We start from the raw sequence: 16,761 nt of genomic DNA on the forward strand, positions 1-16,761 counted from the left end.
TTTAAATTTATTATAAGTGGGCATAGTGGGTTAGTTAATGCAGATTCCCACCTTGTTGCATCATGTGTGGAGAATCTTTTGGGCAAACCCTAATTAGGGTTTTGCATGTAATCTGGGCTGAGACCTATATAAGGGGGTGACCCCCTCATTTGTAAGGAGGAGAGACTATAGTCAGAGATTGTTGCTAAGAGTTTTTGAAGCAAACACTTAATACATTGTTCGATTGTTGGTGTGTTCTTGTGTTGTTTAGGAACTCGCATGGTCTCGTTCTCTTCATAGATTAGATTTGTTTTCATGCAATTAAATGAACTGGATTTGATAGGATCGCTTGTTGCCAAATTCCTGCTCATACTTTTGGTGTGCAGCTGATTGTTGCATGCCGTGCAAAGTTGGTCTGAGCCTCGTTATAAGTGTATGTTCAATTTCGATTGTTAGAAGAGATTGTTCTATCTGATGGTTTCTTTTGACGATTTGAAAATCTTTAGCACTCCCCCTGAAGATTGCACCGCCTTCGTGTAAGTTGTGCTTTGCTGGCGAAGCAAAGCGCAATTGGATTTTGCACAAGTTTATCCCGTCTCCTTGTTCCTAGGATTAGATTACCTTTAGTTTAGTTTCCCTCTACCCTATTCCTATTTACTTTCTGCATATTTCATGATCCGAAAATCTAAAACTTAGAGCTTCATTGCAAATCATCCGCATCAATAAATTCTCGAGCTTGCATAGATTTCTTCAACATACGTAAGGCCCCTTGGATTACCAGCAATCACATCGGCCAACTGAGCCACATCCGCAGCATAAAAGGAACCTTGGAGTCGGTTGTCTGTTTCTCCTACTATATCAGCATGCAATCGTACTTTGATCAAGAGAGAGTGAAGTGACCGTTGGGCAACTTTATTCTATGTTAGACGGAGTCATAAAAAACACGTCAACAAGTCTGATGACTGATATCGATATAGTTAACAAGTTTCTGCCTTATCTTAAAGTTACTTTAATAATATATGGTATCGATATATATATAATTCTCCCAAAGTTAAAACGCATACGGAAAAACTAAAGGCCAAAAAAACATTGAACAAAAAATTAAAAACAGTGCTGGGCATGCGACGGCAGGCAGGGAGGAGTTCACGGCAGCAGGGAGGAATTCACGCAGGCAGGCAAGGAGAAGGAGATGAATGATCATTGATTCAAATTTCAAAGATATTACATAATTAGAATTAGAATCAAGACTCTAATTTACGGGGAAAAAAAAACGTCCCGGAAACCCATTTCCTTGTCCCCCCGTCCCGGAAACTCAGGGTAACATAGATCTAAATGGCAATATGAAGCATTTGAAAGTTATCAAGATTCAAGACTATTCAACACACCTCATCTTCATTAGGCCAAGACTAGGTTGAGGTTAAAAAGAGAGAGGTGCCCTCTCAGAATAAGGCTAAGCACATAGTTGCAGGGAGATGCACCTCCGACCCCTTGGGATGCGTCTCAAGGACAGGGATGCATTTCCTGTACCGGAGACGTCTCAAAATGAAGGAAACTTTTGCCTAAAACCAAAAACAGAAAAAAAAAACTAAATCATGGCACATGATATCATTTTTGTCCCTGTTGGCCTATCGCATGAGTTTATTTCCCACCATTTCGATCGTGCAAGCTTATTTTCACCTGTCAACTATATTTTTTCATGCAACCAGAGATATCTGATAGCTTATTAAATTATATTGATCTCCCTGCAACTATGCAAATTAATAAATTATTAAATTATATTAAAAAATGATGGCATCTCCAAGTAACCCCATCTCCTATTTTTCAATAACAGACATACAGGTACTGGTACCAATCTCCCGTATTAGTACCAGAACTGGTCTCCTAGTAACCTTGGCTAAGCATTAGATGATTTTAATATCATGCAAAAAGAAAGTAGATTGACAGTCTTAGCTAGTATTTGACTCTCAATGTTGTAATTTGTGCTTTTCTTTTTCAGCACCCTTATGGAAGTGTGTGCACCCCGATTCCACAATTTGAATTCACCTACCCACAATGTTCTATGTTGAGTTTTTCTTTGTCAAGCAATCAAATACTACATTTTCAGAGGAAAATAGATGAAAAAACCAATTTCATTTAACATTTGAATACTAGCAAAGTTGATACAAAAATGTATACTATTGCTTGGGATATGTTTTAGAAAATCAACTTCAATCACATGCACCATGAAAATTCTGAAAAATCATTTCCTTCATGCTAATTGGTCAGTAAAATGGGCATTTCCTTGTAGGGAGGTATGGAACACCAAGAAAGCTTTGCACAGGAAATTTCCATGAAATTTTGAAACTCAATCTTCTTGTGATAATTTTAGACATATTATGGCATACTCCATGCTATATCATGATTGATAAGGATGGATAACTCAATACATTAGACTCACTTATGCACCAAGTACTCCCTTTTGTGCATTGTACATTATAAATGCAGAGATCACATTGATTGCTTTGTTGTCATCCATGCTTATTAATGTAATATCTTTCAAATCTTTAGACAATAACAAACCATATTTCGAAGATTATAATCAATGAAGTAAATCATATAATAACATATATAGCGAAGCTAACAAAACCAGGAGATAATTGCATACCCTTGCCATTACAATTGCCATCTCCATATTAAGTGATTGTTTCACAAAGAGTTCATAATTGCATGGCCGATAGAAAAAGCTTGAAAGCCATGTCTCGTTCCAAATTCGACTGCAAAACAGAACAAGGAAGCAGATTATTCTTCTTTCAACAGCATACAAAGGAACTAAAGAACCAGCATTGGGGTGATTTATATAGACTATACGATATAGATGCGAAATGTTTCAAACATAAGATAGTAACCACCCAGAATGCCAAGAAACATTTTCAAGGACATTTAAAAAAAAATACTACTAGAAAAACCCCACAAGGTTGTTACATATACATTTTCAAGGTCCGAATAGTTATTCAGAACACGATAAAGAAAATGAATGGAAGGTCCTCGTACTATCATACTCCCTAAGAAGAGAAGAAAGAAAAAGTGAAAAGGTGTTGCTCAAAAACAACAAAACTCAGCTAAATGCATCCAACAATGTTTTCATGCATCACTCATAATAAAGCACAAGCACACACAGGTGTCATCACCACATGTGACTCCACCTGACCTAACAAACACACATGGAGGAGACATCTTGGCAGCCACATAAGAAAGGGATGAAATGACTACATATCCTAAAGGAAGGTGGCTCACATCTCTAAGTAACACACTCTACATATTACCAAAAAAATGGCAATAGACATGTACAAACGTGAGTGCTCCCTAAGAGAGTAATACCTTCAAGGTATCTCTCTCACCAACACCTCAAAAAGATGGAGAGCAACATCATCAAGGTAAAAATCAAGAGAAACAATCATGCAACACAACCAAGGACATGCCCTGTAGTAACATCACAAATGCCAAGAGAATAATAATACCAGTGGCCTTACTATGATAGAACGATAATCATGTCAGTGCCCTCACTAACACATAGAACTTTCATATATGATTCTGACACGTGTATAAATAAATGTCACATTAATTAGGCAACTTAACAGCCAAAAGTTCTTTCTGTAAGTCATTTTTCCATGAATACACAGCGTAATTTACAATGCATAGCACACCAGGAACATTTCCATTCAATGTTCAAATAAACATTGTTTCAATTACCTCACATAAAGTTGCAAATCAATTTCATTCAACATTAAACTCAAATTGCCACTTGCCCTCATCATATAGAATCTATTAGTTTCTATTTAGTAAGTTTCAAGACAATAATTACAAATAGCTAATATGTTATCATTATGACTTTTCAGAAACCTTTCAACTAACATGTTTACTATATTAAGCAATTTCAAAATAAAAGTTTAAATCTTCTCCACTCAGTTCAAAGTCAGTTTCAGGGAAATAAAGGGTCGGGACTCAGAACATAGATATTAACACAGCTCAACAATCCAAGAATGACCCACTCACAAGGGTACAAGACAAGGCTAGATGGTCTCTCTACTCAACATCTACCCAAGTGCCACCAGCTTCCACTATATCACTATAAACACAATAGAAAGGGAAATAAAGCCTCAAAAGTATCTATGCAAAACAAATATGACTAAGAGCAACACCTAACAGCCGAAGGTCTACAATCTAGCACTATGGGACTGATATATCAAGTAGAGTTCCCTGGCAGATTGTACAACAGTATAGACAGCCTGGAAAATCCTCTTTTGTGAGAATGGGAGTTGAAAATGGGACGGGACATGGTACAATCAAATTCACATTCCCCACCATACTACTATGTGTGAACTTTTCCTTTATATCTCTCTTGAAGGTTAGCACCCTTAGTAAGTTGGAAATGTATGGAGGGCTCCTCAGAAAATCACCCTAAGACAATCATAACAACTGGTTCTGTAGCTCTTGGATAACGATTCTACAGTTCAATGGAAGCTTGGCTCTATTATGGTACTTGGTGTCCCAATGGACCAATGTGTGAGCCTTGCAACGTGAATCTTGTGAACTATTTGATTTAAAATGTATACGAAGGAATGAGTTAGATGCTTGCATGTCTATGGAAGTGATCAATGATGTTAAAATGATTGCACATAATTCTTGGCATATGGAATTGAGATGTTGATATGAGTAATGTTTTTATTTCAAATATTATCTTCTCTTGTGAGCCATATGGATGATATCTTTATATGATTAATGACCGAAATGGTGCTTTCTGCTAAACAATCCTTGGGTTAGTTTGACCTTCATGTCTTGAGTAGCGTCTTAGAGATTTTGACAGTTGAATTTATCCTTCTCTTTACTTACCTTGGTTATGGAGTAACCCCATTGTGTTAAACTTAAGACTTGTCTTTTCAGCTGCCACCCAGCTTGTCTCGCTGTAACTTCTCACACATGTTCATTGTTGGGATTCATTCTCGTGGTTTTCTAAGTTTTATTGTTTGGGCTACCCTCATAGGTAGAGTTGGGAATTTTATATGTCAGTATTTTACCCCTTATATTGCTTACTTGTAATATGATGCTAGTTTCTAGTAAACTATTTGGTAGATAATTCTATGATGTGTGATTTGGATGGTGATTATCTATCTCCTTGTGTGATTTGAACCCTAAGATGAAAACCGTAGTGATCTTAAAGGACAGTCTCATATAAGAATCATATTTGAGCTTCATTAGTTATATTGTACTGATCTAATTTACCATTGTTGTTGGTATGAATTTGCTATGGTAGTTACTAACATTGCAGAGCTTCTTAAATATAGTACAAACATTAATATGATAAGACAGAAGTCAAGATTTCATATGTTATTTTCCATTCATTATAATAAGAAAATACAGAATTCTTGTCATTTTCTATTTAAAATGTAATGATATTGCTGATGTATACATAGTAGTTTTAAATCCAAGTTATCTAAGACTTGATTGAATGCTAGGGCAGATGGTGTTAATCAAATGATAAGTATTTGTGGAAGGCTAAGAATTAGATTTGCATTATTGTTTTGACCCAGGATATTAAAATGCTATCAGAGCTGGTGATCCTGGTAATCTTTCCAAATTCTAGCCTATCTGTTCAAAATACAAATTTGCATGTTTTAGTTTTATGCAGTACCATGACAAAGTAATTAGATATCACTTGAGGGAGATCAGGAAATGCCCCTTCTTACCCAGCGTGAGCCACTCAGGGTTAGTCTATCACCAGGTCCTCATGGACTAAAGTAATGGATAGAGGACGCATGATTGTGTTAGTTTTCTATGGGTTCAGATGGTTTGCTCGAGTGAAACGAGAGGTATCAGTTATTATTTAACAAATCTCGAAGTTGCCAAGTTAAAAATTTATTAAAGCTAAAGTTCTACTCCTCCAAAGTACACTAAGTCTAGAGAGAGTGAGCAGCCTTTGAGGAGAGAGAAAAAGGTATTAGTGAAGATTAAATAAAACTTAAGCTAAAGCAAAGGTGGGCACTAGGATGGAGAGAGAAAAGGTATTAATGAGACTTTAGAAATTAATTAAAATCTTAAAGTGGGAACTTGAGAAAGAAACCCTAATTAGGGTGTTGTTGACGTGTATTTTGTACACCATCATACACAGAATAAAATACCTAAAGGCATCTTATCCTCTCTTGAATAAAGTCTCTAACTGCTGAAGATTCGCATGAAGGATCAGTTAGGATGACTCCAATGTTCTGGTTAGTAGGGTCTCTACGTGTGGACAAGCTCACCGTGGTATGATGTGATTTGTTGTATCCTCAAGGGGTCTTACGCTTCCGAAAGCCTAAGATTGTACTAAACTAAGAAGCTTTTCAAAAATAACAAAAGGATAGGGTTTTGAAAGAGGTTTAATCTAGTCTAACCCTAAGAGTGACTTCGTGTGAACAAGACTAAGTACCGGATGATCGATCTCTGTTAGCCTCTTGTTTCTTCTTGGAAGATTCTCTCTTTCCAGGTCTCTCTTTCCTCTTCGAACCTCTTGGATGGAGATTGCCCTCACTGGCACATCGAATTACCTTCACCTGAATTTCTAGGATTAGGATTGCCTTCACTCACACTAGCTCCACCTTCGGCTGGTTTCTCTTCCAAAGTGAAAGTCATAGCTATGCCTTGCTCTCTCAACTTCTGATGCTGTACGTCAACCCATCTGCGAGTACAAGACAAGACTGGAGCCATCAAAGTATCTAGATCCACGACCTCAGGCTCATTCCAATCCAACCTTATTGTTTTACTTTCTCGATCATAGGATAACTGGATATGTCTGCCACTGTCCTGTGCTTGGTCGGCCACTCTGTAAATCCTGCATTTCCTGATGAAATCCAAAGGCAATCTAGAATGCATTTTTCGTTTCACTTCAAGATCATCTAAGAGATTCATCATAAAATCTTCTATTTGGTACTCATGCTTAAACTTCCTATCGACTGTCTCCTCTAAATGTCCATGTGGATCAAAGCTTTCCCTCAAAGCAAAAGATGAAAAAGAATACAAGGCTAACTCCTTCTCTGCGTCATCCATGGCTAAAGCATTAGGACATACCTCAACTAAATTGTCCAAAATGATAGGTACTGGAACTCCATTCCCATGTCTGTGTCTGAATGCCTTCGCATACGCTGCCAACTGTCTTGTTACTTCAAGTAACACAATTTTGTCTGTCGGATATCTCGGCAACATGTATGGAGGTAAAGGACATCCATGCACTCTAATATAAGTAAACTTCGGAAATTGGATAAACCAAGCACCGTACCTCTTCACCAATTCCTGTGCATCTTGAGACAATCTGTTGTGAATCCCACCTTGCAACGTCCTTGTGATGTTCATCATGAAGGTATCATTAACTAACTTGTAGTTGCTTCCTGGCGGATGATGCAAGTAGGCATAGGAATCACAAGCTCTGACCTCGCCGAGTCCTCTTCCAATCACTCCTCTATGAGGTAGTCCTGCGTACTCAAAACTCCTGATCAATGCATAGATGACGTATGAACTCATGTGGAAGGACTTGGTAGCCTTGAGTCTCCTCAACTGTACGTCTAAGCAATGGCTAATCATCCTAGCCCAATGTATCGTACCCTTTCCCTGCACAATCACCTGGATGAAGTAGAACATCCACTTCTCAAAGTAGAAGGCGTGAGGGGCTCCTGTAACTCGGTTGAGCATCGTGATCAAATCTCTGTGCTCCTCCTAGAAATCAATCCTGTGCGGTGTGTTCAGGACCTTGCTTAGACGGGGACGGCTCTTGAGTAACCAGTTCTTATTAATTATGCTTAGACAAGCATCTGGATCATCTTCGTACATTGACCTGGCTCCTTCTATGCTCTTGTATATCATGTCCTTGTGTTCTGGAAGATGGAAAGCTTCACTTATAGCTTCCTCTGAAAGGTACGCCAAAGTGTTTCCTTCATTGGACACGATCATTCTGGACTGAGGATCATAATGACGAGCACACTCGATCATCAACTCATGACACTGAACAGCTGGAGGAAAGCCGGCCGCCTTAATGATGCCACTCTCGATTATTCTCCGGGCGACAGGTGATGGCTTGCCAATGTAAGGGACCTCTCGAAATTTCTTCGTGCTAAAGTTACCCAAGTTGGTATCTCCAATGTTGCTCCACTTCGACACGATCTTTGTCTCCACTTCTTCAGTCTTTTGATCTTCTTTCATAAGAGCTGAACGACTGGTGGATGCTCCCGCCTTAGGGGTCGCCATACCTACACAACATTTCACAATAAGAAACTAGATTTTGCAATGAATAACGTAGATTAGAGAGTAGATTTTAGGAAACATCATGATAAGTCCTTGAGTTATCATTTCCTAAAAAACGATCGAGCTAGCTGGAATTCAAAATTTAAGCTATGACGATCTAAAATTAAAATTAAAACAATAAAACCGAATCGCCATACCTCACTAGAGAGCTAACTCTAGAATGCAAAATGAATAAAATCGCCTAGGCAAAATTGATGTTAGATAATCTTCAACGTGATCTCTTCTTCAAATTAGGAACTTCGCCACCTTTGATATGTCCTTGATGTGATCTCCAATGCCTTGGACAAGCTTGCACAAAATGAAGCTTTAAGTTCGCACCACCTTTGATTGATGTTTACGTCTTCCTTTGATGAAATTCGCACCACCTTTGAATATAAATTCGCACTTCTAACTACAACTCGCACTTCTCCTTCAAGATCGCATGTAAGAGATGATAAATGATGATGTGAAAATGACAATTCTCACCTCCCCTTTATAAGCGCTCATACCACCCATTCACTTAGGCCGACTTGGTAATTAATAAGGCAATTTAAAACGATTTTTTAAATAAATAATAATGGCCGACCTTGATAAAATAAACCAAATCCAAGCGCTCCATTTTAATTTTTTAAATTGATTAATAATTAATTATTAAATGCCTTTATTATTATTTAATAAATTCGATTTTTTATTTTTTTTTACAAAGGCAAAAAATAATTAATAAATGTCAAGCGCAATATTTAAATGCTAATTAATTGAATTTTCAAACTTATCGAATTTTTTAGCATTTAAATAAATTCAAAAATGTGCTTGAGTGCCAAAATTTAAAGATGAAAAAATGCAAACCTCATCGCCCTGGTCCCTGACTGAGGGACAGGAGCGATCCATCATCTTGGTCTTGATTCTTGCATTTTTGACGTTCAAAGTCTCCATCTCCACGTTGAATTTGCCATTTTCGTTGGGTTCTTCGAGCTTGATTGATTTGCTTGTGTGAACGAGTGCCCTTTATGACCATTATCGCCCTGGTCCCTTGGAGAGGGACAGGAGCGATCTAGATGTTTTCACTTAGATCTTGCATCTTTAATCTCCAATTTTCATCATAAGGCGAACAATAACATTATTTCTTCATTCTATGCTTGTTTCATTTGACTTCTACAAGGCGTTTTGATGTTTGGAGGATCATCGCCCTGGTCCCTTGGAGAGGGACAGGAGCGATCCATGTGTTTTCTCCATTTCAAGCTTAAATTGGTAACATCTTAACGTTCACCTCCCTTGTATCGCCTTCCAAATGATGTTTTAAACCTTGTGCAACTTTGCTTTGACGTGACCTTCAAAGGATAATAAGTGATTTAACAAATATCGCCCTAGTCCCTTGGAGAGGGACGGGAGCGATCTAGTGTTTTCTCCTTTATCTTTGTAACTTCGAACTTCAATCTTCATTGTGAGGGACAAACAGTGTTATTCTTCCATTCCACTCTCGTTTCACTTGAATTCTACAAGGCACTTTGATGTTTAGAGGAATATCGCCCTGGTCCCTTGGAGAGGGACAGGAGCGATCTTTGTGTCCTGACTCAAATTTGCAATCTCTTAACCTTTGTCCTTCGTTCATTACCTTCCAAATGACGTCCTCGATCTTGCCTATCTTTGCATTGTCTTGATTTTGAAGGAGCATGAGTGTTTTAATGAAAATCGCTTTGGTCCTTGTCCAAAGGACAGGAGCGATATAAGTTCCTTGGCTTAATTGATAGCATTTTGACGTTTGGAACCTTCGTATATCATCTTCAAAAGATACCTTTGACCTTGTGCGACCTTGCAAAACCTTGACTTAACGTGGTTTTGGAAGGATTTGGCCAAAATAATCAATATCACTCTGGTCCCTTCCTGAGGGACAGGAGCGAACTTCAACGTTTTGAGCTAGTCCTTATTTCGACCAACTTGCAATTACTTTTTATCGTGTAGAATAAAGTCCCTTGATCCTTCTTAATCACTTGATACTTGATAAACTTTTGAAATCTAGGCATTTATGAGAATTTCGCTCTGGTCCCTTGGAGAGGGACAGGAGCGAATTAGGTATTTTATTGCAAATCCTTCGATTTAGTGACCTTTGATGCCTTATGTTTGATTGAGACGCTTTAAAACGTCCTTGCCACCTTATGTCCGAACTTGGAGTGCCTTGGACTTGAAGAAAAGGCAACATTATCATTGTATCGCCCTGGTCCCTTGGAGAGGGACAGGAGCGATCTTGGTCCTGTAGGCTTCATTTCACTTTATCACCTTCAAAAATTATCTTCAACGGATTCGACTCACCTCCTTTCTTGCCTTCAAACATAAAACTTGCTTGATCTTTGCCCAGAATATACCTTATGAAGAACTTCGCTCTGGTCCCTTGGAGAGGGACGGGAGCTACAATGGTTTTCGCCCTGGTCCCTGACTGAGGGACAGGAGCGATTTTGGCATTTTAGTTCATTCTCCTTCATAACGGCATTTAAAGTTATATTCATTTGATAAAACATCTCTCCTTGGACCTCTTCAAATCATCAAGTCGTTAAAATCCTGCAAGGACAAAACAATATTTGATTTTAAGCTCCGGTCCTTCACTGAGGGACAGGAGCGATTTTGACTCCTGGAGGCATTTCCATGTTCGTGAAATTCTTCAATTTATATTCAACGGAAAGATCACGCCTCTCTCTACCACTTCCAATTCGAAATTCATCTTGACCCTGTAAGGATAGCAAGATATTTGAAAACGAGCTCCAGTCCTTCACTGAGGGACAGGAGCGATTTTGCTCCTACAGGCCAAAATATCAAGATTTCACAAATTTAATCACTTCACAAGGCAAAAACAAATCATTTCCAATGCCCAGGATCAAATATCAAAAAGGTCAAAATTTGGTCAAAATTACTCAATTGGACAAAATTCACATTTCATCATCAACACTTAGACAAATTTAAGACTCTGCACTCAAAATGCCAATTGAAAATAGACCATTCTAGCGAATTCATTTCATTCAAAATTTGCATCCTACAAAAGGAAGCTCAAAAAAAGCTCTCAGGACTGACTGGACTCTGGCCTGAAAAGGTTGAAAAGGAAACCCTAAGGCTTGACCCTAAATCCAGACAACTGACAAACTACCAAAACCCTAAAAAACAAAGCGAAAGGCAAGCAAAAACGAGCAAAAAGAGGGGGTCCCCATTTGCAATGGGGCGATGTGTGAAATGGTCACAACAGGTGTTTGGATTTGAAGTCTAATAAAAAGCAACTTTTGGAGTACATTTTGGAGAGGTTTTTGGCTAACTATTTTCTTCCTTTGGCCTCTTGAGAGGAGCTTGGCCGAACCCTAGGGTTTGGAGCAGCTTGTGAGGACGAAACCCTTCACAAGTCATCACACATGTAGTTGTGGAAGATCATTTCCGGGTGTGTAGGGAGATTCTACTTCAGCGATCTCATTGAAGCATCAAAGGAAAATCAGTTTTCAAGAAATTTTGCTGGTTGTGGCTGAGCTAGGTGCTTGCTTGTGAGGCCAACCCTTTCTTTGGCTGGCTTGTTTGGAGCAAAGAGAAGTGACTTCTCTTTGCATTTCGGCATTGGGTTTGCAAGATTCATTTAATACCAGCAGATTTGGTCAGTTTACATCTGTTTTTGAAGACCCAAGAGCATTTGATGTGGATTTTCTGAGTGAGCAGGCTTTGTGCTGGGCCGACCACTCTTGGGCAGTATCGGGGTTTGTTGAAATCAGTTTATGGCTGTTCAGAGGGGCTTTAAGATAGTTTCTCATTCACAAACAGGAGCAGAACTCCTATCCGCAGATTTTTAAGGATGTTGCAGAGTAACAACAACAAAAAATAATCATTTCCAGTTTATTCCCTTGATAAAAGCAGGCTGTACATATTGAAGGCATTACTGACTACTATCACCTTGGGTTTGGGTACCATTTTGCACTACTGGAGGTGTCTAACTCAAATATCAACATTTGGTCAGTTCTGGTTGGTTTTAGGGGCAGTTTCGGAGGAATTTCAAGTGTTTTCTGATTGAGCTGGTTGGCTGCTAACTCCATATCAGATCTGTAGACAACTGGCTAAGAAAGCCTTTCTACATCCAGTTCTCAAAGGACACCACTTAGGTATGCCTAAGCCTAAATTGTCAAACATACTGCATACCTATTCCTTATTCTATTACACCAGATTTGTAACTTCACAAACTAAAGCGTAATCTGAAATTTTAGTTCAAGTTGCAGAGTTTTGGTATTATTTCAGAACTATATTTAATGCAAAAAAATATGGCTTGTTCAACATTGACATTTCAAAACAAGATGCAATACCTTCTGCAATTCCCGTCTAGTTTTTAAATTCAAAATAACATAATATTTTAAATTAAAAGAACAAGCAGGTTGCAAAAGTTGGCAGTTCAGTGTTCCATAACAGGGAGACATTACAAGAAACAAGGTCAATTTGTAGAGAGGACAAAGACTCAATCATCTTCTATAAAACCCATTGTAAAGCACAACAACATGATAGAAAGAGAAGAGAATAAACTCAGATCACAGCCTGGTTGGGATGAAAGAAAGTTTGATTTGATGATTGATATATGCCTAAACAATCAACAAATGAAGCTAGTGCTTATGAGGGTAATAATCTAGATGCCACTCAAAGCCACACACAAAAGGCTATTCTAGTTTCAACTGTAAGACCAAGCTGACCTGCTATTGTGACATTTTCACACATCACCCCATTGCAAATGGGGACCCCCACTTTTTTCTGCTTTCTAGGATAGTTGCAGTATCTTTAGCTATTAAGACCTTTCATTTGGAAGAGGTGTAGTCTCTTAGGTGGCCAAGAGGTAATCAAGTCAAGTCTCTCTCTTTGAGTTGGACAAACATTAGTGAGATCTCAAGGCTTACGAAATGAAAGTTTTCATGATGATCATTCCATTCGATCATCATCCTTTGCCTGCAAAATCAGAAAAGAAGTGGTGAGTTTGGAGAATTGTCAAAGTGATGGAGTCTCTATGCTTGGTAAGGATGAACTTTAATTGAAAGATCATGGTGATGGAGCTAAGTGAAATCTCCTTGCAGCGATTTGAAGTGCCTTGAACTGATTGATGAGTGAGCATAGTTGGTATCTTTGACACTGTCAATGCACCCTTAGATCCCTGATCCAGCTCACTCATTTCCTTTGACCCCCCAAATCAGTGCACTTCCTTTGGGATGTCAAAACAGCGACCCTCCCTTAGTCATTTCCTTTGCCTTCCTAACTCTTCAGCCTGCCTCTCCCAGCACTGCCAATGGGTTCTCATACCCCAGTCACCTTTTCCTTCCACTTCCATCTGCTACCATTTCCATCTCCTATCCCTTCCATTTCCTTCCATCCACTCTCACTCTCAATTTCCTTCCGTCTATCTTTCCATCTCCCTCCTTCATCCCCCTTCCTTCCATCATTTCTTCCTTCCATTAGTACATACTTCCTTTCCCCTCACTTCCATCTTCTTCTCCCACTCCCATTTCCATCTCCTTCCACTTCCTTCCTATCACCTTCACCCCCACTTCCTACCTTTCTTCCATCCTTTCCAACTTCCCTTCTACCCTTCCATCCTCCACCTTCAACATTACCTTCAACTCCCTCTACCACCATTTATAACCCCAATCCTATCCTAACCCGCACCCCTTAACCCCTTCCACCATGGTATCCCTCACCATTCATTTCCCCACGGCATCCCTTCCAACTCACTATCTTTGACCCCCTCCACTACCGCGGCACATGCTTGGGCCCCACGAACTTTAGGATGGAGATCAAAAAGTTTTTAAGGCATTGTCAATGCCATCTTAAAACCTTTAACTTTTACTTGGCACTTCCTTCATCTCCCTCAAAGCACGAACCTTCTCCTCCCACTTCCTTTGACCACCTAAATGCGTGACCAAACACTCAGCACTTCCTTTGGCCCTCCAAATGTATGAACTTCTTGTGCTGGCCGAATTCCACGATGGACAAGCATAACATGAGCTGGCACCAATAGAAAGAGGAAAGGCCAACTCTTAAGAGGCATTCCATTAGAAACATGACTGATGGGATTTAAATTCAAATAAATAAAATAAAAACATTGTAAGACAGGTCGGCCTCCCCACATTGGAATTTGAATTTTGCAAAATCATTTAAATGAAATTGAAAAGCAAGTCGGCCTTATGGGAAAATAAAAAAACCAAGAGACGCCTCCCTTTAGGATCAATACCTATTTAAGATGGTTGATCATTTCAACCATCTCATTTGACCTATCCTCTTAATTAGCAGCGATTTTCTTTTGTAAACAGAGAATTAACTTTCCGAAGGGTGAATTTCTTTCAAAGCCAGGGCTATGCAAATAAGGAGTGAATTCCATACTAGGGATGAGAAGATTCAAGAAGGAAAATAAGATCATTCTGCAATTCAAACCACGTAATTTCAGATAATGAATCTAAAGTCAGATCAGAAGTTGGGAAACATTGTAAGACAGGTCGGCCTCCCCACATTGGAATTTGAATTTTGCAAAATCATTAAAATGAAATTGAGAAGCAAGTCGGCCTTATGGGAAAATAAAAAACCAAGAGACGCCTCCCTTTAAAATCAATGCCTATTTAAGATGGTTGATCATTTCAACCATCTCATTCGACCTATCCTCTTAATAAGCAGCGATTTTCTTTCGTAAACAGAGAATAATTTTCAGAAGGGCGAATTTCATTCAAAGGCAAGGCTATGCAAATAAGGAGTGAATTCCATACTAGGGAGGAGGAGATTCATGAAGGAAAATAAGATCATTCTGCAATTCAAACCACGTAATTTAAGATAATAAATCTAAATTCAGATCAGAAGTTGGGAAGGAATCACAGAGTCAGATTTCGACAAAGATGAATGATTGCAAGAAAAAAGAAGAATGAGAAGGACTTTACGATCCAAGTGAGAGAGAGAGAGAGAGAGAGAGAGAGAGAGAGAGAGATACAAGTAGCATTCAAGAAGAAAGACTTGACAGTGACAAAAACTCCCAAGATATCAAGATCAACTCATTAGGGAAGAAGATGGAAGTATATGGAATCCAAGATGGGGATAAAAAGGAACATAACTCTATAAACAAGAGAGATAGAATTCATCAAAGTGAAGGGTTTTTTTTTAATTAAGAACTAACTTGTGAATTCTGATTTTTTGCAATTAGGAATGCAAGACTGTAGCGTTAACATTTTCCCTTCATAATTTCTTACATTTTCATTTACAAGTATGTTTTTCTTTTCAGGTTTTGGTGATTGAATGAATGATGAAGGAGATCAATCCACCACAATGCAAAGGAAGGGCTTCAAAATATGAGAGTGCATGTGCCAAAGGAAGATATTTCACAATCTTGAATTTCCTCTGGAAATCCAAGAATCATCGCCAATATAGCAGAGGTGGAAGCAGATGCGGAGGAGATCGAGAAAAGAGATAGTTTCAGAAGAGTTAATAAAAGTTGGAAGATGATGTAATTCGGGAACGTCTCCAACCATCGTCTCATTCATGAGTGGGCTTGGAAATGTTATGTATCAAGAGATATGTCCATTCATTTACAACTTGTGATGAGTTACAATCAGCTAGCTGAGGTGGCACCTAGTCATTACTTATCCAATCACATCACTTCAAGATAAGGGGTCTAGATTCAATGTACCTGACTCATCCATCAAAGAGGACAATTACCACATGGGCACAAAGTCTGATACACCTACCCTTGTCATCTATTGGTTGAATTTCCAAAGGACATGTGTCCATTTTGTTGTAAATCTATCATTGGTCAAGCATTAAATGCTTTGTAATGGGTGTAATAAACCCTAATTAAGGTTTTCATCTTTTAATCTCAGCCATTGATGTGGATTTAATCCTAGCCCTTCGTTGTAATGAGAGCACTATATAAGGCTCCACTTCTTCATTTGTAAAGGTTAATAGTGAATAATTAATAGTTAAGAGTTCGATAGCAAATAGCAGTTAAAGTAGAGTAGGAAGAGAAGACAACGATTGTTGCCAAGACTTAGTTGTAAGAAGTATGTAAACTTCATTGAAGATATGGTGAAATTCATATGTTGATTCAGCAATTTGCATAGTCTCTACTTCTCATTTGATTTTCATGTTGTTTAAATGAATGAAAGAACTTTGTGCATGATCAATGGTGAAATTCGTACATCCATACTACTAACACCTTGCTGATTGTAAAGTGTCTTCCATAGTCAACCGGATCCATCTTAGCCAAGCTTAACTTCAATTGCTATTCCATCTTTGATATGCTTCATCTTTAAGGTATTTATGCTTGTAGTAGTGATTTGAAAATCATAAAGCTATCCCTAGAAGATTGCACTAGCCTTGTGGAGATGTTCGCTGCATGTCAAAGCAAAGCTTAGTTGAGTCCCACCAAAGATTGTCCATTGCTCTTACATTCTAGGCTTAGATTAGCTTCATAAACCCTATCCCTTTTCCTCTTTTCTTAAATCAAGTTAGTTTCCCATGTTCCAG

The 16,761-nt window shown here is 38.6% G+C and overlaps 1 protein-coding gene across 1 annotated transcript in view; it reads right to left on the reverse strand.

Annotated features, from left to right (window-relative positions):
* Window positions 1-16,761, reverse strand: part of LOC131076775 (glycosyltransferase-like At2g41451) — a 92,353-nt gene that overhangs the window by 38,658 nt on the left and 36,934 nt on the right. Inside the window, exon 4 of the mRNA XM_058014092.2 lies at window positions 2,624-2,732. Coding sequence (XP_057870075.1) covers window positions 2,624-2,732 — 109 coding nt within the window. The remainder of the gene's footprint in view (window positions 1-2,623; window positions 2,733-16,761) is intronic.

This window comes from Cryptomeria japonica, chromosome 11 (assembly GCF_030272615.1).
Source record: "Cryptomeria japonica chromosome 11, Sugi_1.0, whole genome shotgun sequence".
Lineage (NCBI taxonomy): Eukaryota > Viridiplantae > Streptophyta > Pinopsida > Cupressales > Cupressaceae > Cryptomeria > Cryptomeria japonica.